This window comes from Maylandia zebra, linkage group LG14 (genome assembly GCF_041146795.1).
Source record: "Maylandia zebra isolate NMK-2024a linkage group LG14, Mzebra_GT3a, whole genome shotgun sequence".
In the NCBI taxonomy this organism is placed as follows: domain Eukaryota; kingdom Metazoa; phylum Chordata; class Actinopteri; order Cichliformes; family Cichlidae; genus Maylandia; species Maylandia zebra.
Genome location: NC_135180.1, coordinates 12544373 through 12567856, shown reverse-complemented (window position 1 = coordinate 12567856; position 23484 = coordinate 12544373). Strand labels below are relative to the sequence as shown.

Genomic DNA, 23484 nt, shown 5'->3' with positions numbered 1-23484 from the left:
ATAACCCTGACCCTTCCTCTGCTGCACCTCGCCTGCTATTTACTGAGCCAGATTAGATATGCACGGGCGAGTCTAAATTAAAAAACACCCATACAATAAATAAAATTAAGTGGGGTTTTTTCTTTTTCTTTCTTTCTTTCTTTTTTTTTTACATCATTCATTTTTAAGCTGAATCACGTCTTCAAAAAACACAGACACTCAACTTCTCCAAAAAAATAAGATGACGAGGCTAAACTGGCCTTCACAGTTCAAACCCCACCCCCTGACACCCCCCTGCTTCCAGGACGGAGTTGGTTTGATCCTGCACGGCGTAAAGTTTCCTTCCGCGTCTGCCGTAAATCCAGGAAAAGAAGAAGAGAGCTGTGCGAGAGGCTTGCACAAAGAGGAGAGAGGCAGTTAAGGTAAGATGCTGAGAAAACTTGCCTTTTATTTGGTTTACGTCGACTAGCGCTCTGTGGCAGTGTGCGGAGACTCAAACCTAAGCGATATCGGACTTACACCATCACTAGAAACCTGTAAGACAGAGCCAATATTACGCTTTTACATCAGATATTAGCTGTAGACTACAGCCGACTACAGTGTTACGCAAACTGAGGTCAACTTGTATAATCTTTAAGCCACGAACAATTTAAAGTAGAATCTGATCATCTTTAAACGTGCAATTTATAAAACTATTGCGTGTCTGCGTTCACCGGTATTTTCTGTAATGTGTTTACAGCCACCTTTGTCACTCTCCAGAACATAGTCAGAGCCCGGTTCCGCTGGCTACTATTTCTATCGTTATTTATTAATTTGTAATGTGTAAAATGGGATTAAGTCTGCTATAACGGAGCTAACTGACACTCATAACTAGTATAACCGGTGTGTAGCGTGACATTACGTGTGGTACTACACACACACTCGTGGGTCAATCTGGACTGTCCCACAGCCGATAACGCTTTCGTGACTGAAACGCATATTTATTTTAGGTGAAAGAGCTGGACCGTAGTGATGTCCACATTGAACTGCTTCGCTTTTATCAGATTTCTGGTGTTGTTGGACATTTTTGCCCCAAATTAACAACTCACTTTATGTGGTTGTACTTTTAAACAACCACATAAATCATCTAAGTCAATGATCTTTTAGGGCACATGTGTTTGATATGGGTGAGGATATAGGAAAATAAAAAACGTTATTCATATAGTTTTACCCAAGGTTTTCTTTTATGACTACATTACAGGTATCTCTGAAGGAGTCACATGCAGGTCATTAGAAAGTTACTGTGTAAAAAGATCACCTATGATGACGCAATAACTGGACTGGCTCCTTGTGAGTTGTAGATGTCTTCTTTCTGTCACAGGAAAGTAAAGCTAACAATAAATACCAAGATTAGGTCGTCATTCTTTTATAAAAACAGATGTGTCAAATAAAAGGTCCAGGGGTCCAGAAATCTCCAATCTGGCCCACTAGTGTGAAGGAGGACACAAAATGTGGAGGTTCAGTTTTTTAACTTTTCCGTTTTCAGTCCTTCCTACTATCTGTTTTTCACAGTAGATCCACAGTTACAAACTTGAGATTTAGAAAAACCTTGTTTGATAATAAAACATTCTGAGAGATTAGCTACAGAACTTTTTCTGTTAATTTTATTTATGTATTGTGAATTGAGCCCAAAGAGACAGCAGTATTTCTTTATCACGTAGTAAAACTGATATGTACTGTTGAACTTTTCCTATATGATGGATTAATCTTCTTTACACTGACAGAAAGGGGATTTTCACAGGTGCGGCTGATTTGAAGTCGCTGTATGTAGCCCATGATGTAAAATTAGTTTGACATCCCTGGTTTTAAAATTACTTTTTGTCTGGCTTTTTACCAGGTTGAAGGTTAATACATGGTTTCAGGGTAAGGGCTTGGCACCGGTTTGTGTTGTAACTTGAGGGTAAGAGTGTTGGGTCAGCATATGTGGCCCTTCCCCTTACACACTGAGTGGAGTGGGCAGCAGCCACTTTTTGGGAGTAAAGGTAAAGCTTTTAGACTAAATATGAGAATAGGTTCATCCAAATGTGTAACTTCATTTTCCACATTGCGCTTACTCAGCAGTTGTAGAAATGAGCAAGGAACAAGTAAGCGTGGATGTTTAGAGATTTTATGAGTTATTAGTCATATTTGGTGAATTGTCACTGTTTTCTCGTGTCTTTAGCCTGAAGCAAATTGGCATGAGTTTTCTATGTGGCTCCATTATGTAGGGATTTACACACCTAACAAGTGAAAGAGCATAAGTTTAAGCTGGGGAGGAGACATAAATTTCTCCTGGCTTGCATCAGGAAGGGAAGCTGGAGTTAAAGTAAAAAAAAGTTGCCAAACATGTGTAGCTACCTGCCGTTGCAACACTTTGTCACTAAGTGCGCTGCTGAAAGTAGCTTTTTAGGTAACCGTTTTCTTTGTGATAAATCGACCTTTATGTAACTCACTGTGACGTTGAGAGAAGGCGTGGGTTTTGCTCTCAGGTTGAGTTCTCTGATCCTCCCAGGAAGTCACTATGTTGTTGGAGGGGTGCCTCTGGGGTGTTTAACTTGGATACTGCTTGTGGAGTTTGTTTTTTTTCTGTATAGTCTCAGTGACATTTGGCTTCTGATAACGCTACCTGTTTGAATAACCTGTTCACTAAAAGGGTTTGAAAGAGTTTATTTAAAATAAGACCTTTAGCTAGTTCTACTTAAACAATCAAAGATTTATATATTTTTATATCTTGGAAAACATCCATATATGTGGATTGTTTATATTTTCAAGTGTTTTTAAAGGGTGTGGATCATTTGGAGCATTTTATCTTCATTAGTCTTTGATGAATTTTCATCAGTTTTTGATTAATTTATCTATGTAATTGATGTTTTCATCTCACTGGAAGTTTCCTAACTTCACATGAACTTATCTGAGATTAAATTAGATGCAATCACACTACAATACTTTAAAGATTTGTAAAAAATCCTTTTTAGGAATTGGTTGATAATGTTTTTTATTATGTTGGGCTGTCATGTGACTTTTATCACCGTGACTCCTGTACACACTGTGATAGGGCTGAGCTACCCATGAAATAGTTTGCTTAATAAACCAGTGACTTGGTGTAGTTTAGTGTGCATGGTAGCACTGAGTGAATGTCTGCAGGGCTAGCTGTTCATTAGCCTTCTTAGAGGATCAAAGAAGCTTAGTGTCATTGTTTTCGGTCTGTGAACCAAACTGAAACCTGAATGCTCAGAGCATTGGGTCCTCTCGACCTCGGTATGAAAAGAGCCGGTGCTGTTGCTGCACGACAAGAAATTCCTCATGCACCGAAGGCGGTGGTTTACAGTGCCAGAGTATCCTGAGCCAAATGCAAATCGTAGTTGTCTACTATTGTGTGAACACAAGGTGTCATTGTGTGCTATAATGCATAGCAGGTTGCTTACATATGTTAGCAAGGGTGTTGTCTGTGTGCATTAGCCTTCATAAGCTTTGTTTATTTGGAGTTTAACATGCAGCCTGTTTTAAAATGTGACTTTCACAGATCGATAGCAGCATCTTCATGTCAGTGACATGTTCACTGTAAACCATGGGCCTGTAGTTAATGGGCTGTTTTGGATCTAAATCTGTGAAATCTGTGGTGTGTTGAACAGTAACTGAATGATGTCCCATCCCAAATACATAAAAAATAAATTTATGACCAGGAAAAATAGTCAATTATTTGTTTTTTGTATTGTTTTTTTTTTTTTCTCACTTTAGCTGTGTTCTGTGTTTCCTCACGCAGAGGACCCACATGCCAGACATGGACCCCGAGACCACCCACACCGAGCCCGCAGTGGATGAAGAGGCATCTCTCTTCAGCACCATGGACCTCTTGCTGTTCTCCGTCATTGTCGGCTTTGTAGTTTACTGGTTCATGTCCCGTAAGAAGCCTGAGCCCATTCCCGAATTCAAAAAACTCGACACACCGTGAGTATCCATCAGCTTTCAGGTTCCATCTGGGACGCGAACACATGACATGAGGTTAACGAGTTGAAGCTCATAAACGGGAGTAGTCGGGGTACTTTAGTAGATCTGCTCAATAGCTTATTTTTATCTTCAGTCACAGTTTTAAATTGTTGTAGAGGTAATGGTGCTGTATTGTAAATTATCTTCATGCGTAGATGCACATTTAAACTGTACAGCTGGACACTCGTGAGTCAAAGTTTGCTTTCAGAAGCCAAGCTGCGTCATATGTAGACAGGTCCTCATCAAGAGCTGCTGCTCTTTCTAGCTGCAGTTGCATTTATGTATCCAGGGACTGGGTCTGATGCTGTTTGCTGAATGAGCTCATTAACGAGGACATTTACTGGGACACACAGATGATTTGTGCTGGTGGATAAACCTTTGGTCTTTAAACTAATCATGTGTCTTGTGTTGGCAGACTTCAGCTTCTTATCACCTTAACCTGGCAAAAAATGTGTTGGACTATATTGCATAAGTTATCTGTGTTATATGCCATCTGTTTTTTGTTTTGTTTTTTTAATCTTTATCTAGTAACTTATTGTTTTTTAGACCTAATTCTAAACATTTAAAGATTGATATGAATTTACAAATGCACAGTGAAAATGAAGATTAAACATAGGCTTCTTTTTTAGTTAGTTTTTTTATTACATCTCTTCAGGTATATTTTAAGTGGGTATGATGCTGACCCAGAAAGCTTGATTGGTTGTCAATTACAATGGGTCGATACACGATCCATTCACTGACTCTCAGTTTGATCCAAATAAGGCCTGGTCAATTAAGGTAGAACGAAGCCAGTTATCAGATCACTAAGTTAACCCAGGGTTACCTTTACACGTTCACATGACCGGGGTGGTGTTGCACCAAGTAATCACTTTTAAGGGGTGTTTCACATATGACTCATTTTCTGCAGAAAACGATCCCTATGAGCGCCACCTGCTCCAGAGATGTTATTAGATGGTGATTAAAAATCTATAAAGAGTATAAAAAAACTGCAACACTGTTGTAAAAAGAACAAGAGATGAATTGCTAGTGTACAGAGCAATAAAATAAGCATTTTAATTCTGTTTAATTATTTTATGGCAGAGTGCGTTGTCTGTGCTGCTTTTGATTTCTAAGGTGACGGCTGCGCATTAGATGTCTCAAACTTTAAACTGCATACATTTAAACGTTGAAGCTTACTGTCCCATCTTAAAAGTAAAAAAAAAAAAAAAAAAAATCTTTTAACTTTGCTTAAGAAAAAAAATCCTGATTGAGGTTGTTATAATTCATGCATGAAAGGGCTAACAGATATTTTAAATAAAAGAATAAGTGAAAACGTGGTGCTTCCAGATGATTATAAACCGAAACTTAGGACATAACCTCCTGACAGTTTTAGTTTTATTCTCTTAATTGCAGACTCGCTGCTGTTTTTAAGGGCTTGGAAGTAAATATATCAAATGGGCTTACTCTACATACAAATTTGACATGTCAGCAAGTACAGTTTGGATGTCCTGTTGTAGGATCATATACTTATAGTAAAATAAAATGATCAAATGTTTGCTGCCAACAGAAAAAACACAAACCTTAGATGCAGCTGAAAAACTTGACACGTTCTCTTCGCAGGCTTCTGAGGGGTCTTCTACGAATAGTGACTCTGTTTTCTAGAGAATTGATTGGTCTGCAGGTGGGATTTTCATACCTGTTGCTCTCTAATCTGCAACATAATCTACTCCAGAGCGGGAGGGCTCTATAGCGATATACTCTGCTAAGAAGGGAACCACCTTCCTAGTACAGGAAACCCAGGATTAAGTCTGGATAAGCTATTATCCTGGTTTGTAGTTCAGGTGTCTGATGTTTCCTCTCACAGGATGATTTCCAGCCACTTCCTCACATACTTTAATCTGATATTAGCTGTGTACTCGGTATCTGCACATAGAGAGAGAGAGAGAGAGAAATTTATATTAAAAAAATCGATTCAGGATTTTAATGAATCGATTTTAATCGATGAATCGATTATAAAAACCCACCCCTAGAAAAAATGTATTGTAGAGCAGCCGAGGACTCTCTAGTAAATGTTTCGCTACTCGTGACCTTTGTTTTCTCTCACCCTCTCCTTTCACACAGTTTCTGTCCTCCCATAAACTCACCCAGGCGTTCTGTCTGGCTTCTCTTCTGAGCCCTCCCTCCCCACCCCACTCTGTTCACTCCAGGTACAAGCCTGTGCAGACCACGAGTGGGCGTTCCTCTCAAGTTACATCCAGTTGAGTTAGGGTCACAGTTAAAGTGATTCCATCCGACCACAGCTGTTGGGGAAGGCTCATTCATTTTCTGTAGAGACTACTCACTCTGCTCTCCCCCATGATGGCGTAATGGAGGCTTGGACTTGCCTTGCACTGGCCACATTTTTTTATTTTTATTCTTATTTTTTCGTCCACTTCCAGGCATAAGCTTTATTTTTCTTTACTTTATTTTTTGGTGAAGGGGAAAAAAAATAAGAAAATGAAGCAAAAGGAAATCCTGACCATTTGTGTTAAAGCAGGAATTTGGTTGGAAAGGAGGTAATGACCCCTGGAGAACATGTTTTTGTTGAGGGCGGGCCTAAAACCCTCAAAGCTGGTCTCTCCTCCCCTTAAAGGGGCAGCGATTGCTTAACTGCTATGAAGGGGGCGTAGTTTTGTCTCTTTCCTGTGCTTTTGTTTTTGGCCCTGAACCCATTTTGAAAGTTCCCTGGAGAACGAACTAGGCAGGCGCGCCAAGTTCCCTTTTGTGAGCCCTCTCCAAAGGTGGAAAGTTGAGGCTGAAGACAAGCAATCCATTCTTTGTCCACAGTTAGTTTTTTTTCTTTCTTTTAAATCATCCCCACCGCTGCTTCTTACCCTCCCCTCGTCGTGGGTGCGTGTTTGTGTGTGGGTGCGCTCTGAGCTTGTTCCACCATTGGAGGGCCATGTCACAAATGAAATCCTTTTATGATAAATGAGGTTGCCATGGAAATGACATCCCCCCCCCCCCCCCCTTCCTCTCTCCTCCTGTTAGGTGGGGGTAGGGGATACTTCAGGGGAAAAACATACCATTCATTGCCCCCCCCTCCTCCTTCTCTTTTCTCCTTTAGTGGTCCACTGAAGAGTTGCTCTGATAACCAGCCAAATTCTCAGATTGGACTTTTTTGCTCCGAACACCTCTGAGGCTGGAGAGGAAGAGGGGCGGGGATGAGCAGGAAGGCATTTTCAGCCCGAGATCGCTTCAGTGTGTTTGTGTGTGAGTCAAACGTGTGGGTCTGCAGCTCGGCTGGATTTTATGGGAAAGTCAGTTTCCCACCATTGTGTTCTCAGCGGTTGCCAGACACTCTAAGGGCTTGTAAGCTGCTGTGCTCGTGCATGTGTGTGTCTGTGGAGTTGTGTAGAGCTGCTGGTTTCACAGAGCAGTACAGGAAGAAGCTGAGTTCAGATTGTGTTTGAAGCGTCTAAGGGGAAGTCGGGCCGCTCTACAAACCTGTAAATATCTCTCTGACTTTTTGGGCTGGTGTTACTTTTCCATCTTGCACCTCTGGACCGTCCTGCCCTTTTTATTTTTTTTATTTTTTTCGAGCGTGGCGGCTCCCGGTGTTACCTAGCCAGCAGTGCTAGTGGCAGTGGTGAGCTACAGGGCTGCATGCCATGGGCTGCGTCTTCTCCCTGCCAGAGGACAGGAGAGATGCTGCTGAGAGGTCAGTGACATGTTTGATTTACTGCTTCAAAGCATGATGCAGTGTGTTTTTAATACTGCTTACTTGAAGGATGATGTAACATTTTTTGTAACATTTGCCACTGGCTGCCTGCTGATTAGGCTGATAGCACCGACCACATTTGGAAGTAATTTGTAAGCACTGAGTAGTAGCTTGTTTTCAGTTAAATCTCTGCACACAAAGCTTAGCTGTCTGTTTCAAGACGTTAAAGCGAGTGCTATAAGAAGCTATACGTTGTTTCTGGAGGTTATGTAAGACGGAGATAATATCTATTTGACTGCGAGTCCAATTTGATTATTGGCTGCTCTGTTTCTTGTTTTCCCTTTACCGCACAGGTCACTTGCACATTTACAGTCTTGTTTGCTTTAGTTCTTTATATCAACTTTGCATACGGCTCGGTTTCCATGTTACTGGCACATTTAAATAGAAAGGAATGGAAATGCATGTCATTCATTGGTTGTGGCGTCATAAGATCAAGATCAGGGGAAAACTTCCTGGATTGGTTCTTTATCTTAATTTCTATTTGTGCAGCTAATTACTGAGCAGCAGGTTGGAGGTTTGTTTTGACACAAGAAATGGTTAAAAAAAAAAAAAAAAAGGCCTGTATTTATATAGCGCTTTACTAGTCCCTAAGGACCCCAAAGCGCTTTACATATCCAGTCATCCACCCATTCACACACACATTCACACACTGGCGATAGCAAGCTACATTGTAGCCACAGCTGCCCTGGGGTGCACTGACAGAGGCGAGGCTGCCGGACACAGGCGCCACCAGGCCCTCTGACCACCACCAGTAGGCAACGGGTGAAGTGTCTTGCCCAAGGACACAACGACCGAGACTGTCCAAGCCAGGGCTCAAACCGGCAACCTTCCGATTACAAGGCGAACTCCCAACTGTTGAGCCACAATCGCCCCGTGGCTCAAGAAGCCAGACTTCCTTGCATTTTATTTTGTTGTCGTCTCAGGCGATAGTTGTCCAGGTTTTTCAAGATTTTTTTGGGGGGGTTTCGGTCATTTTCAATCCAGTGTCTGTTTCTGACCATTTTCAGAGGAATGTTTTTTGTTTGTAAGCATAATAAGGGATGAGCCAGTGTTGTCTACACGTGGTAGACATCTTCACAAAGAACCAGTTTTGTTCCCATTTCTTTAGTTGACTCTGCACAAAATGCCAATAACAGTTTGACAGATTCTCAAAGAGCTAAAAATTGGCACATGTGCTCTGCATTGTGTTAAAAATCTGAGAGTACTGGGTAAGTGGGAAAACAAAAGACGTGTGTCTAAACAATACCTATCTACACAAGATGTACAGCATCTCTTATGGAGCAAATCCAGCAAAGACCTGACACCGAACCTGAGAGATGTTCACTGAAGAGTGAAAATCGGTGGCAGGTCTTTGGATCAAGTCATCGTCATTGTGTTAAGGAAGAGGTTGAAAGTGATGCAGTGAGTGTCTACGGCCATCCTTAAAATATGGTCGAGGCTCTGAGGCTACGCCTCAGCTGGCTAGTAAATCCACCACACCAGTTGGTGATTGATCCTGATCGTCTCATTTTATCTGATATCATTTGTGTTTTAGGCTACAAGGGTGGGGAGATTGATTCATAGTCACAGCCTTTGCTGCGTGTGTATATCTGATGTATTATAATGTAACCGGGCGCTGCATTGACTTTGAACTCCCGTAACCTTGCTGTTTTGCAATTTCACACAGAAATCCTTCCTTTTGGCGGGTGGTTCAGAACTGATAACACGTCTAACGGATCCTGCTGAAGCTGTCAGGAAGGGTTTCGCTTCAGTGCAAAGGCTTGTTTTTAATTTTGATCAGCAATTTGGTTCAGAGGAAAAACTTTTTTTTTCTCCTTTAATATATAATTACACGTTCAACGTTAATCCCACACACACTGCAGGGGTTAGGTTCACTGAGGTTGTATTGGGTTTTTTGTGCCCTTTGTTGGGAGTACAGTGTACTTTGGAAACCTGTCTTACGTCATAGAGTTTGTCAAATCAATATGTTGCTGCTCAGCGTTAATGGCTTTGCTGTAGGTGTTGTCCTCCTGAATCATGGAAATCGAACAGTGTGTTCATCTTGCATTAGTATTTATGCTCGTAGTCATGTGTGGCCTGCGTATTCCTTTATCAGTGCAGATGTCCACTCAGGGCTTTGATGCTGAATGAAGCTGTGCTGCCTTTCATTTTGCTGCGTGCTGCTGTTTTTTTAAATGTTTCAGTCCATTAGTGACTGACTTGGTGAATATGAACCCAGAGTTTAAATCATCTGCTGTAACACATTATATATTGAGCACTGTGTAATGAATGCATCTGTGGGTCTACAGATGATTGGTCTGAGCAATGCTTGTGTAATTGCCTTCTCACTGATGTAAGGATTGCATCAACTGAGACTGGTGAAGACTTGCGAAACATTTCTTTTTAAACTGTGTCAGCTTACAGTAAATGCATTACTAAGCTAAAAAATGTGTCCTTAAGTAAAACAAAAATCCCCATCTTTAAAAATAGTCAGTATGAAACAGAAATGAGAAGCCTTTAAGTAATCGAGTGAAGTGACGCTGCACTGAGTGTCATACACACTTAATTCTCCTCAAAGTATTTAAGTGGTTCTGCCACCCTGCGTTGTTGGGTGTTTTACCAACACCTCCACTACCCCAGTATCCACCTGTAGGCTCTAAGTGTATAATCGTTCCCTATTTCCGTAGGTAATATTTGCTCAGTGACGAGCTCAGTCTAGATGCCGGCCGGCCGCGCCTCCCAGAGGCTTTTCTTAAAGGGGGGTTTTTCCTTCCCACGGTTGCCAAATCTCAAAGGGGGTCAAGTGATTTTTGGGGTTTTCTGTTTTCTTTGCATTATTGTAGAGTCTTACAATAGAAAGCACTTCGAGGCACCTGTTGTTAAATATGCGATGCAAATACAATTAAATTCAAACTAAATTCAAATTCTGTTGCTGTAATAAGTCATTTTAATACATTATGTTCGACTCATTTGTGATGATAAACCAAATTCTCCTTAGCATGTGGGATCCTATATTTTTAGTTTTGTTTTAGTTTTGTTTTTTTCTCCGCCTGTTTTTGTGTTGCGTTGATGTTATTTTTGACTCGGGGCAGGGCAGCATACTTACAGATTCGTTTTCGTATGTTTGTGTATCATGCTGGACCAATCCTCTTCCGAGAGTCATCCTTTAACCCTTAGATGCACACGTGGGGTCAAAAATGACCCCATGGTAGGGCTGCCACAAACGATTATTTTGATAGTCGACTAGTCACCGATTATTTTTGCGATTAGTCGACTAATCAGATCATCATCCATTAGACGTAAAACTACAGCTTATTGCACCAGCAGCATCTGCTCTTATATAACTATCATTAGCTTACAGCTTTAAGTGTTTAAGGTCTGTGCTAACTAAAAATAAAGACAAGATGATAGTTTATTAAATTTTAATGAAATTTGCAGATTGTTTCGGTGAAGATTAATAAACTCCTTGCTATCTAAAATATAACAGGACACTGGAGTATATTCTGGAGCATCTCACACTTCTGATAATCAGCTGTCTGCTTGATGTTTATTCAGCTGTGTAAAAACTATAACTTTAATCTCAGATAAACTGATTTACTCAGGAACAAATAAAATACTAAAAAAAAAAAAGCCAAACAATAACATTTTAAGTTATCTAAGTGACTCATATATATTTAACCTGAGTAGCGAAAGACGGCGGTGGGTTTGAAAACGATTTGCGGGGAGTCCGGTGTTCTCACGGCGCTAGTGAGCCTAGCCCCCGGCTCGCTAACGAGCTAGTGGGTAACAGATGTCTCCGAAAACGTCGGAGCGCTTTTGAAAATATGTGGTGTCCTGATAAACTGAGCCGATATTTGAGGTTTACACAGCTACATTCTCGCCTGAAAATATGTTAAACGTTTATTTTGTGACCCAGAAAGAATAATAAGAGTAACATTAAAACTAACTAGCTACCGCCATTGTTGGAAACTGCGCTGGGCCGCGCTATGAATTCTGGGACACAGCTGCTTCTTCTTCTTCTTCGGGGTTTAACGGTAGCTGACATCCTTGTACATGCAATGCTGCCATCTTCTGTTTCAGTCCGTTATTACACTCTTAAATCCTGCCACTTATTCCTGCGTCTTTTGTGATCGTACAAAGTTTCAAACGACGCGTCGACTATTAAATCAGTCATCGACGATTTTGATAGTCGACGTAATCGTGACTAGTCGACAAATCGTGGCAGCCCTACCCCATGGGTTGTTTTTCTTCAAAATCTTTAAAATGCAAAGTTGTAATTTATTCATATTCCAGGTATTCCTCATAAAATATGTTTGTAACATGAGGCCATTTGCATTTTATTTATTTTTTCATTAATTTATAAAAAAAATGCAGTTTTTGTATCACTACCCCACTCTTCCACAAGTGGGGTCAAAAATGACCCCAAGCACTTTCATTCTTAGCAACTCTGACTGTCCCACTTACACTTCTGATGGATCAGGAATTAATTTTTACACAGTAACATACATGATTTATAGTCAGGGCTGCACATAAGTGGTCCGCAGGTGCGCATTCGCTGTCAAAATAAAAGTATTCCCGGAAATTCAGAGAATATGTGCCTCTTTTGTGGTGGAGGAACACCAAAGTAATTGCTTACGGAGCTTGCTTTTTTTGACATCTTTAAGAGTTCTGAACAAATGTCTGTCCTCCTCCAGAACATCTAATGTACACAAACGAGCATCCTAACTTCTTATCTGGTACGCGTCTTTTATTTTGACAGCAAATGCGCACCTGCGGACCATTTATGTGCAGCCCTGTTTATAGTTTCCTGTGCATTTCAAACATTGTCCTTTCTGATTTATTTATTTATTTATTTTTAATATTTAAAGTAACATGGCTGCTATGAGGCAAGCTGTGGACCTTGGCCTACAAATGATCCAGGACGGATGGGATGAAGAGCCCATCGGAGGCACTGACTCAGAATCTGACATCTCAGATATAGAGGACAAAGACTATTGTCCCCCCCACTGAACAAGGCCAGTCAGATACAGAGGAGTCCTTTGATGAGGAAATGAATATTTAGTCTAACAGAATGAGCCCCTCTTACTGCTCTAGCCACAATATTCTGAATTAGTCGGCCAGGGCTTGCACTTGGGTCTAGTACTGTCTCCCCAATAGATGCATGGAAGATGTTCATGTCTGATAACATAATAGAAGAGGTGCTGACATGCACAAACATGGAGGCACGAAGAGTAGCCACAGACAGGGGAAAAGAGCGGAAAAATGTAATCAAACATAAGCTCCTGGCCTTCATTTGATTGACCATCCTTGCAGGAAATGAGACGAACTGGGATGTACCAGTCGGTGTGCTTTTTGGGAGTCCTCTGCATAACCCATTGTACAAGGCCACTATGTCAATTCAAAGATTTAAAGATATTTGCAGTTTCTTGCACTTTGATGACAAGAGGACCAGAGCCTATGGACTGAAAACAAACCACATGGCAGCTTTCAGCTACATATGGGACCTGTTCTTGGTCAACTGCAGGCAGAAATTCATGCTCGGTGATTGTGTTACAGTGGCTGAACAACTTGTGCCTTTCAGAGAGAAGACCCAGCTTCTGCAGTATATGCCGAGCAAGCATACAAAAGTGATACAAAAACTGCAATTTCTTAAAATTAATGAAAAAATAAATAAAAATGCAAAGGGCCTCATGTCACAATCATGTTTTATGAGGAATACCTCAAATATGAAAATATCACAACTCTTCGTTTTAAAGCTTTTGAAGAATAACAACCGAGTTTATAGAAAAATGCATTGTTTCTATTTGGGGTCATTTTTGACTCGTGGAAGAGTGTAGGTACTGGTAGGTTGTGCATCCAAGGGTTAAGGCAGAACATGGTACATCGGAAATCTTTCAATGTGCAAACCTACATTCATCTGCCACTTTATTAGGTACACCTGTTCAGCTGCTCTTCTGTTTCTTGAACATAACAGTGAGTTCACTTGTGCGCAAGTTTCCAGTTGTTTTTTTTTTTGTTTTTTTTTTTTAAACCATGTCATTAAGAATTGAGGCTGTTCTAAAGTCAAAAACAGGTCTAGCTACTGGCAAGGTGTACCTAACAAAGGGGCCACTGACTGTATGAATGTCCTGTCTCCAGCAGGTTTTGCACTCATGTCCCAAACATCCAAAGCTTCTGGCTGCTACACAAATCTTTGTACCCACCTATTAGATGTATGAGGTCATGCTCGTGAATGTTGATTCAGTTCAGGTTTAGAGTACGTGGGCAGCTGATGATTTAACTAAGGCTTAAAAAAAACAAAAAGTACTTTGACCTCTCCAGCTGTCAGCCATTTGGAGGACAGAAAACTTGCTGTAATTCCTCCATCAACTTCTTTGCAATGGTTGTTACTGCTAAATGGTCTTCAACCTTTGTAAAAGGATTGTCGTCTCTGCTTATTTGTAATTGTAATATTTCATTATCTCTTCCAGGACACCCACCACAAGAGAGACCAGTTTCATTGAGAAAATGAAGAAAACCGTAAGTAATGCTACTTTATCAGATATATTTTAAAATAACACTGTATAGACGCGTGAGCTCCAGACTTGCAGAGTTAATGTTGTGGTTATTCACCAGCTAATAATTATCTTTATGGGCCCTGCAGAGTAGTTTTGTTGCCTTCTTGCGGAGTGGATGAAGCATACAATAACTGTAATGGTATCCCCGCTGATGTGACCACATTAAGCTCTTGATTTCCAAACAATGTTTTGACTTTTGTGGAACTGTTTTGTAGCCAGAGCTGAGCAAAGGCTGGGGTTTAGCTGATGTGGTTTTTGAAGAGAATAGTTCAGATACCACCGTGGTGGCAGGAAGGATCTTTGGCCCCCACTGAGGTTTAACTTTGCCCCCGTTTTTGTCTCAGCAGTCCTGAAGGTGGCAGTTTATTTTATGGCACAGATTTACACATGGGGATGTTCATGCAGAAGTCCTATAGTTCAAACGCAGGTCTAAGGATGCATTTTATGTAGATTTAAATAGATTACATACTTCGTGATGTAATGCATTTACATTATGTAATGTAAATGATGAGTACATGTCTTTGTGTGCAGGGAAAGAACATCATCGTGTTCTACGGGTCTCAGACGGGTACAGCAGAGGAATTTGCTAACAGGCTGTCCAAAGACGCTCAGCGTTACGGCATGAAGGGAATGGTTGCTGATCCAGAGGAGTATAGCATGGTAAGTATTGCCAGTGAATGAAATGCACAGCACAGTGAGGATAAATGCAGTTATTCTGCGTTGTTCAAACATGAAATGTTTGATTTTAACGATTTGTAGTGAACCTTCTTTCCTAGATAAATAAAACATGTACACACCTCATCACATCAGTTGTTCCAGTCACAGTTGGATGTAATCTCTGCTTATTGAGAATCAGTGTTTGCATCCATTTTAAACTTCAGCGTCTCCGATTCTCTCTCGTTGCAGGGGGAACTGTCCCGTCTGTCTGAGATTACAAACTCACTCGCCATTTTTTGCATGGCCACCTACGGAGAAGGAGACCCAACTGATAATGCACAGGACTTTTATGACTGGCTGCAGGAAAACGATGATGAGGATCTCTCCGGATTAAACTACACTGTGAGTTTTTATGCTCAACTTTGGTGCGTGTAAATTCTGTCAAATTAAAAGCGACTTCAGGAGAACTTCTTTGTTGAAAGTAAAGTTTTAAAAAGTACAACGCAGAGAGTGAAATGGACGCTGGGCAAGATCGGTGAAGTTTGTCGTATGTTGGACTGTTACTTCCTACCAGTCGTGCTACACTGTCAAGATGGAAAGCCCAGTCAGGTTATAAACTGACCTTTGTAAAGTAAAGAATAATAAGTGGAGATGATGACGACGATGATGATACTTGGAATTTGAGTCACCAGCTACACAGCCTGGATTTGCGTCACGCCGTTCATGTGTGACATTGTGTTATTGTTGGGACTCGATGTCCTCATTTGAGTGAAAAATTTGAAAAACTTTTTTTTTTGTAACGAACTTCTTGTTTTCACTGTCGTGTATATTTTGCCATGTGTGCAATTTGAGGGAGCAGGTCAAGTGGAGGACAAAATAGGAAGTGGCATGCCTAAAAACTATCCACAGCAGATGAACAGTATCTGGAAGTCATGACTTTTGATGATCACTTCCTGCACTTGTTTCCCATTTTCTTTGCAAAATACGAAGAAGTGAGGTGTGACTCAAGACTTTTGCACATTCCTGTGTTTTGGTTTTCATCAGTAGAAAACCGGTCGGACATCTGCAGTGATCTCACAGTTGCACGGGATTATTTCGAGCGTGTTATTTTTGTGGCACTGAACCAAAGCCGGGTACTGGCCACTCTTCATTGTGTCCCGGTCTGTTTTCAGGTTTTTGGTTTGGGCAACAAGACGTATGAACACTACAATGCAATGGGGAAGTATGTGGACAAAAGGCTGGAGCAGCTGGGAGCAACACGCATCTTTGATCTTGGTATGGGAGATGACGATGGCAAGTAAGTGACTGATGGATCCTCCGTGCCTAAAAAGAAGTGAGCTCCACATTTTTGGGTGGTGCAGCACTTATTGGGGGTTGAGATAGATTAGACCATTTAAGATGCACATTTGAAGACTTTATCAACCTTTTTAAAATAATAATGCTTTTTTCGGCTCTTAGTTTGGAAGAGGACTTTGTTTCATGGAGAGAGCAGTTCTGGCCGGCTGTCTGCGAGCACTTTGGAGTGGAAGCCTCAGGAGATGAATCAAGGTGAGTTCAGGGACAGTTTGTGCCATGCATCATCATTTCATTATTTCAGACTTTTGATTTTGCAATTGTGCAACAGTTGCCTTGAGACATTTTTACCTTTCTCTCGTCCTGCCTGCTGTTTTTTGTCCTGCTGCATCTCTAAAAAGAAACTACAAAGACAAAACACAGGATGACTTGCTGTGATTCACTCCATATTGAATTATGTCTCCGCGTGTGCACAGCTTGCAAACTGTAGTTTGTTTTGTCTCTCAGCATTCGGCAGTACGAGCTGAAGGAGCACACTGACATCAACATGAACAAAGTGTACACTGGAGAGATCGGCCGCCTGAAGAGCTTTGAGGTCCAGAAGCCGTGAGTATCGTAGCAGAAACTAATCACTGCAATGGAGACCGATCATTCACTGCTAGCATTTCACCTGCATTTATGACAAACTCCAGACTGGGTACAAGTGACCCTTTCTGCCCTCTAGTGGTTAAAAAACCCCAACCCTAAACTTTTTACTCTCTTAGAAATAAATCTTTTTAATACTTAAGTGCTGCTCTTTTATTCATAGGCCTTTTGACTCCAAAAACCCCTTCCTGGCTCTAGTGACTGTCAACCGCAAACTAAATAAAGCTGGTGACAGACATCTGATGCATTTGGAGTTGGACATCACAGGCTCCAAGATCAGGTGAGGCTGGATGGGATCATTGCTTAGTAAACCTTTATCTCCCTGATTTCATGCAATGATGTGCACAGCCCTGATGTATTTTTAGCTTTATGAATTCAGCTCAAAGTCTGAATTTTTTTTTTTTCTCATTCTCATTTCAGATACGAGTCCGGAGATCACGTTGCAGTTTTTCCCACAAACGACTCTGCGCTGGTGAACAAGCTGGGACAGATACTTGGGGTTGACCTTGATGTGGTTATCTCTCTTAATAACCTTGATGGTATGGCATTGACAGACCCAAAGCACCTTGACCTTACCAGCTCGTCCCTCCCACAGTCTAGTGAAATCTACCCTTGATATTCAAACTTGCTGTATCAGCTCACTTAATGTCTGAGTGACAGGAGTACTGTTATATTATGTAATAGCAGTAATTTAGCGGTAGTATAAATACTTAAGTTAGCTGTTGTTATAAAGGTCAGTTGTGGTGAATAAGACTGCTCGTTATCACTGAAAGTTGAGTAATAAGGCTACAAATGTGAAACTTGCTCATTCAGACCACGTGCAGTTTATTAATACAACAAAAACTGGCCTATAACCACACTTTAAAGCTATTTTACCACTAGTGTGGTAGAAAGATGAACCCATAAATCCACTGAAGATGCCCAGATACATTTTAAATCTTTTTCTGTTAGCTGTTGACCATTAAAGTGTTTTCAGAGTAGTGTCCTTGCTGTTTTGTGTTTCAGAGGAGTCCAACAAGAAGCATCCGTTCCCCTGCCCTACCACCTACCGTACGGCCCTCACTCACTACCTGGACATCACTCACCCGCCTCGCACCAACGTCCTCTACGAGCTGGCGCAGTATGCCTCTGATCCCAAAGACCAGGAGAATATGCGCAAGATGGCCTCCTCCTCACCCGAGGGCAAGGTCAGTAATGGGTGGTAGTTGGTGGTTCGGGGCAGTGGCGGCATACAGCATGTGTGGTTGCCTGCACGTGCCTCCCAGAATCCATTTTGTAATCAAAGATCGTTGCGTTAAGTTCTTGCAGATATAATTATTTATTGACTTCCTTGTGCGGACGCCGGACAAGCGGGAGTCCAGGGACAGACCAAAGGTTTTTCAGTCATGAGGGTCTGAGGCTGAGTTTTAATTGAAGCCTGGTCGGTCGAAGAAAAGAATTAAAGAGCTTGGACCTGACCGTCCAGAGTTAAATATTCAGCAGCAGTCCACGGATCTTGGGAGACGGTATACATGGACGTTCTCCAGCACGCTATATGACAAGCGCAGTTGGTTAACGGGGCGCGGGGTGAGCAGTGCCTTTTGTTTTCCGTGTCTGCTGTGTCAGAGTCCTCGTACTGAAAGGTTGTGGACCACCACAGTTTTACGGGACTTAAAGCACTTAACAGAGAAGTACAAAAGACTCGAGCAGTTGTAGCCACTTGGACAATAGCGTAGTTTGTTTGTTTTCCTGCATTGGTGTGACTGCAGTCACTCTCAGATTATCGAAGGTTTGCAAATGATTGCTGCCTAATTTATAAATGCAGACAGATTGCCTTCAGTCTGAAAGAGTCTATGTCAGCGTAACTCGAGGAAACGTATTGCATGTGATGGCCAATTTGACCCCACTCTTGTTTTGTTTTAAATAATTCAAATTTTATTGAATTCTGCATAAAAACGTCAAAACGGAACAAAGCAGTTCAAAGACACTGACAGAGAGCGGTATATAAGGCTGTTTGTATAATAGCTTCTTGGGTGGTAATGATTTGCAAGTCGTCTGGTTCAAACGAAGTTATATTTTCACTTGTGAAAGTGTCCCAATCTTCCTTGGCCATCTCATTTTCATGATTAAGCCCTCCCCAACGTCTTCTCACAGACGGCAGTGTTCGTCTTCTGTTCAGTCCGCGTTTTTAGTGTCTGAGTTTGTCACTAGCTAAGAATCCGTTCTCATGCTGATTGTCACATGGCAAAATTCCCCCCAGGTCTAGTGGTGGTGTTAGAGTAGCTGTTATCAAGTTAATGTAACAGAAGCTGGATCACAAAGCTCATATGAATTGTTCTCTGCTTATTTGCAGGCCCTCTACCAGAGCTGGGTGTTGGATGCCAGCAGAAACATCCTCGCCATACTGGAGGATATGCCGTCACTGAGGCCTCCTGTCGACCACTTGTGTGAGCTGTTGCCCCGTCTCCAGGCTCGCTATTACTCCATCGCCTCCTCTTCAAAAGTAAATCCATTTCCTCTGCAGTCAATAGAAGGAGTTAAAGTCATATACTTCTGTTTTAACGTTTATTAAGGAATTGAATAAGCCGTCTGATTTTTAGGAGCGAGCTGTTATTAACTCTTCTCTTTTATGCAGGTTCATCCCAACAGCATCCACATCTGCGCCGTCGTGGTCGAGTACGAGACCAAGACTGGCCGCACCAACAAGGGAGTTGCGACCAATTGGCTGAAAAACAAACTGGTCACGGACAATGGGCACAAGTCCACCGTCCCCATGTACATCCGCAAGTCTCAGTTCCGCCTGCCGTTCAAATCCACCAACCCGGTGATCATGGTCGGCCCTGGGACTGGAATTGCTCCTTTCATGGGCTTCATCCAGGAGAGAGGCTGGCTCAAACAGCAAGGTATTTATGGACTAATGTCGTCTAACCTTGACAAGAAACTGATGAATGAACTAGTTATAGTAAGGAATTTCTATCTATATTAGCATGTTGCGCTATCATCTATCACTAGTGCAAACCTGGAGAGTGTATCCAAGGTTACTTTCTGTCAGTATCTATGTACGGATGTCCCCTAAATGCCTCATACGCACGCAGTGAGCTAGGAAGAGGAACATTTTTAATTAACATTTGCTTTGCTCTGTGGCTGTCATCTGATTATAGGAAAAGAGGTTGGAGAGACCGTGCTGTATTTCGGCTGCAGACATAAGAACGAGGACTACATCTACCAGGAGGAGCTCGAAGGCTCAGAGAAGAACGGAGTCTTAACAAAGCTGAATGTTGCCTTCTCCAGAGACCAGGACCATAAGGTACAGCTGCCTACGAGACTCGGAGTGGTGCATTATATCAGATTTCCTCTGTTGACAATGTCTTGTTAATGATTTTTGTGAACGTTTCCTCTCTTCCAGTGTAATGTCCCTTTCGCCATATCCAATTTACAAACGTATACAAACAGGATTCTAGACTTGAGTACCTTCCCGATTAAACTCATCACAGCACAATCTTACTCAGATCAGCCCAGATTACCAAGAAAATTGTTTGCATTCAGTTCTGTCTGGTTGTTTAGCTGTTTGTAGATAAATACACTGTTTTCTGTGCAGGTTTTTGACGCGCACATATAAACATTGTTTTTCTGTTTTTTCAAAATAAAGGTGTACGTGCAGCATCTGCTGACCAAAAATAAGGAGCATGTCTGGAAGTTGATTCACACGGACAACGCTCATATCTACATCTGCGGGTAATTACCAGATTTCAGTTGTTACGTGTGTGTGTGTGTGTGTGTGTGTGTGTGTGTGTGTGTGTGAGAGAGAGTGAGTGTGATATTAAAGTATGCAGAAGATGCCACTGTGGTTGGGCTCATCTCTGATGGACATGAGATGGCGTAGAGGGCGGCGGTGGAGAACTGTCTTGCTGGTGCTCAGAAAATAACCTAATGCTGAACGTCCTTAAAACCGAAGCGACAGGTGGAATCTGTGTCCACCTTTAGGTTTCTGGGCACCCACATCTCTGCTGATCTCACCTGGATCCACAACACAAACTCCCTGGTTAAAAAGCCCCAGCAGCAGTTGCACTTCCTCAGTGTCCAGAGAATAAGCTGACCTTCTACTGCTCAGAACAGAAAGGCTGCGCAGAGGGTAATTAAACCTGCCCTCAGCCAACTCTGGTGGCCATCACCAAATCCTCCTGTTTCAGAAAAACCATGGCCATCACAGGTGACCCCGCCCACCACCTGATTGACCTGCTGCCTTCAGGTCAGTCAGGTCAATCAGGTCCCAAACCTTCAGCTTTTTCCCCTGGGCCATTCAGACTGTTAACAAACACTATGTTAGCTCGTTAGGTGAACTTTCACACTGTGGAGCCAGTCAGGAATTCTGCACTACATGGAAGTGATGCAAGCCTGGATTCTCTTTAGCAATGTGGCGCCTCCTAGTGAAATAGTTGTGAAAGTACAGTAAAGAACTTCTGTCTTATTTGTCTTATATGCATTGCTCACTGTCATTTCTTTCCTGTTATAGAGATGCAAGAAACATGGCTAAAGACGTGCAGACAGCTTTCTACGAGATTGCGGAGCAGGTGGGAGTCATGACGCGCACCCAGGCTGTAGATTACGTGAAGAAACTGATGACCAAGGGACGCTACTCACAGGATGTCTGGAGTTAAAGAGCCTCAAACCTGGCCTCACTTTGTGCACATACAGTAGTAGTTTTAACGTTTTTTATCGTCTGCCTTGGTCTAGACTGACTTAAAGAAACAAATGAATCAATTTTAAACCTTGTGTTCGTACTCAACCTGGTTCACCTTGACAGCGACAGCTAACTGAAGAAAATGAGGCAAACTCTACCTCAGTAGATCTTACTAAACCAATAGAGCCACCTCCTTACTTTGGTTTGTGGAAAGACAGCTTGTGTTTTTTGAGATCCTCACACGATCCTAATTGTTCAGCCCTGTGCTTTCCGGGGAATGTAAAGAGCCTCCCATTTATAAATGAACGAATTGGTCTAGAATCCCACCCGCTCTAAATTCTTAAATCATGAGTATTAGATGCACAAGAGTGTCATTTGATTTTGTTTAAATGTTTTTTTTTTTTTGTTTATTAGCCTCAGATTTAAGGTGTCACACCACAGCAGTTTTGTGTGTGTGTGCGTGTGTGTGTGCGTGCGTGTGCGTGAGACATGAATGGACGCTGACTTTTCTCTCTGAGCTGATTCAGTAGCCGTTTCCTAGCAACAATAAATATCTAAAATGTTTTTAAAGTTTTTATTTGGTGTAACAAACTGGCATCGCAGGTACAATTGTGTGTTTACCTTTGTGTTTTGACAAGGGGGTTAGCCTTTTATGCAGACGTTGCTGTTCATTTGAAAGAAGAATGGTAACATTTCGAGAGGCACCGAAAAAAAGGAGACTATCATATATAAAAACCATGAGATTATGTGCTTTTCTTTTCTTTTACATAGAGAAAATAAATATTTTTAACCAGTGATATTTTAAAGCATTTTGTATGTTAGAGCCTGCCTCCCATGGGACTGTTGTTTTCTGCGATATTCACCTAAAAGCAGAGGATTGTGGGTTCATTGGGTGGCATTGGCAACTCTAACACGATAACCACCTCTGTTTGACTTTCTTATACTCTTCTGCGCCTCTCCCCCTTTTTGTTTGACCACACGTGCGCCGCTGCACGCAGAAGGTGGCCAGACGTATCCGAACATTAAACGTGTTCTCCCGTTTCAGTCCGTCAGAGCTCGTCACGGAGGTGTGGGGGAGTTTGAGGTCAGTCAGGCAGTGGAAGTGCAGTGCCTTTTTTCTTTTTCTTTTTTTGTGATGCCTTATGTATGGAGTTGGCAGTAAAGTCGGGATACTTCATTGTATGTTTATTCCTTCTTTCTTGCTTATATTTTGATAGAAAAGTTCATCTGAGACACTTTACCCAGTGCTGTCACTTTTATCATTCCTCTTTACAATGTAATCATTTGATTATATGGAGGCTTGCTTTTTTTAATTAATAAAAAGACTGAATAATTTTTGGAGTTTTGTTTTTCTTTCTCTTTTTTTTTTTTTTTTTCAGGGGGGGTCATTAGAGGTATGTAAGGATTCCTGAGGCGCCTTGCACACCTTTTAGCAGGTGTGATTCACTCTGTTTAAACCAAATTCAGGTAGGGCTGTGCGATATGACCAAAATCTCATATCCCGATATAAGAATTCTATCATCCTGATAACGATATAAATCACAAAAATGTAACATTTTCTGTGAATCTCGGGCAGCTCGTCTTGCGGGAAGTGTTTCCAGCTGCGCGTCATGTAGCTGGAGTCGAGTGTTTTAACCATTGACTGTTCTACAGTCAATGGCATAATACAAAGTGATGGCGAAACCTAAAAGACGGTGTCATGTCTGCTCCCTGAAGCAATCTCATAACAGTTTCAATCTATTTCAACCCAGTTAGCACATTTCTGTTATGAAGTTTAATAATTTTTGGCAGTAAACTTTTAAATCCTTTTATTATGAATATCACGTTTTCAGATTTTCAAGAGAGACCAGACCAATAGGGCAGCAGAAATCACAAAAATAAATAAATAAATAAATAAGAGTTTTATAAAGTTTAAAACAGTAAAAAAAAAGAGAGAGAGAGAGAGACTGGAATGATTATGATGTATAACA

At 41.6% G+C, this 23484-nt stretch overlaps 1 protein-coding gene across 2 annotated transcripts; it reads left to right on the top strand.

The window, feature by feature from the left end:
* The first annotated feature begins 310 nt into the window (after positions 1–310).
* Positions 311–22849, top strand: porb (P450 (cytochrome) oxidoreductase b). Of its 2 annotated transcripts, XM_014408667.3 has the most exons (16): positions 311–401; positions 3761–3945; positions 14173–14221; positions 14791–14919; positions 15166–15318; positions 16089–16213; positions 16375–16464; positions 16717–16815; positions 17018–17134; positions 17275–17393; positions 17860–18041; positions 19187–19336; positions 19469–19736; positions 19995–20140; positions 20483–20568; positions 21347–22849. In XM_014408667.3, the coding sequence occupies exons 2-16, from the start codon at positions 3770–3772 to the stop codon at positions 21489–21491; spliced, it is 2034 nt and encodes a 677-aa protein (XP_014264153.2). In that variant the 5' UTR covers positions 311–401; positions 3761–3769; the 3' UTR covers positions 21492–22849. The 2 variants fall into 2 exon arrangements, with proteins under 2 accessions (XP_014264153.2, XP_014264154.2); XM_014408668.4 differs by lacking the exons at positions 311–401; positions 3761–3945 and adding an exon at positions 7061–7663.
* Positions 22850–23484: the final 635 nt, after the last annotated feature.

Excerpts from the sequence above, each read along its gene's own strand:
- porb (XM_014408667.3), top strand. The coding sequence starts at position 3,770 with ATGCCAGACATGGACCCCGAGACCACCCACACCGAGCCCGCAGTGGAT. Across the intron at positions 16,214-16,374 it reads ATGGGAGATGACGATGGCAA|TTTGGAAGAGGACTTTGTTT; the intron begins GTAAGTGACTGA and ends TTCGGCTCTTAG. Across the intron at positions 16,816-17,017 it reads AGCTTTGAGGTCCAGAAGCC|GCCTTTTGACTCCAAAAACC; the intron begins GTGAGTATCGTA and ends TTTTATTCATAG.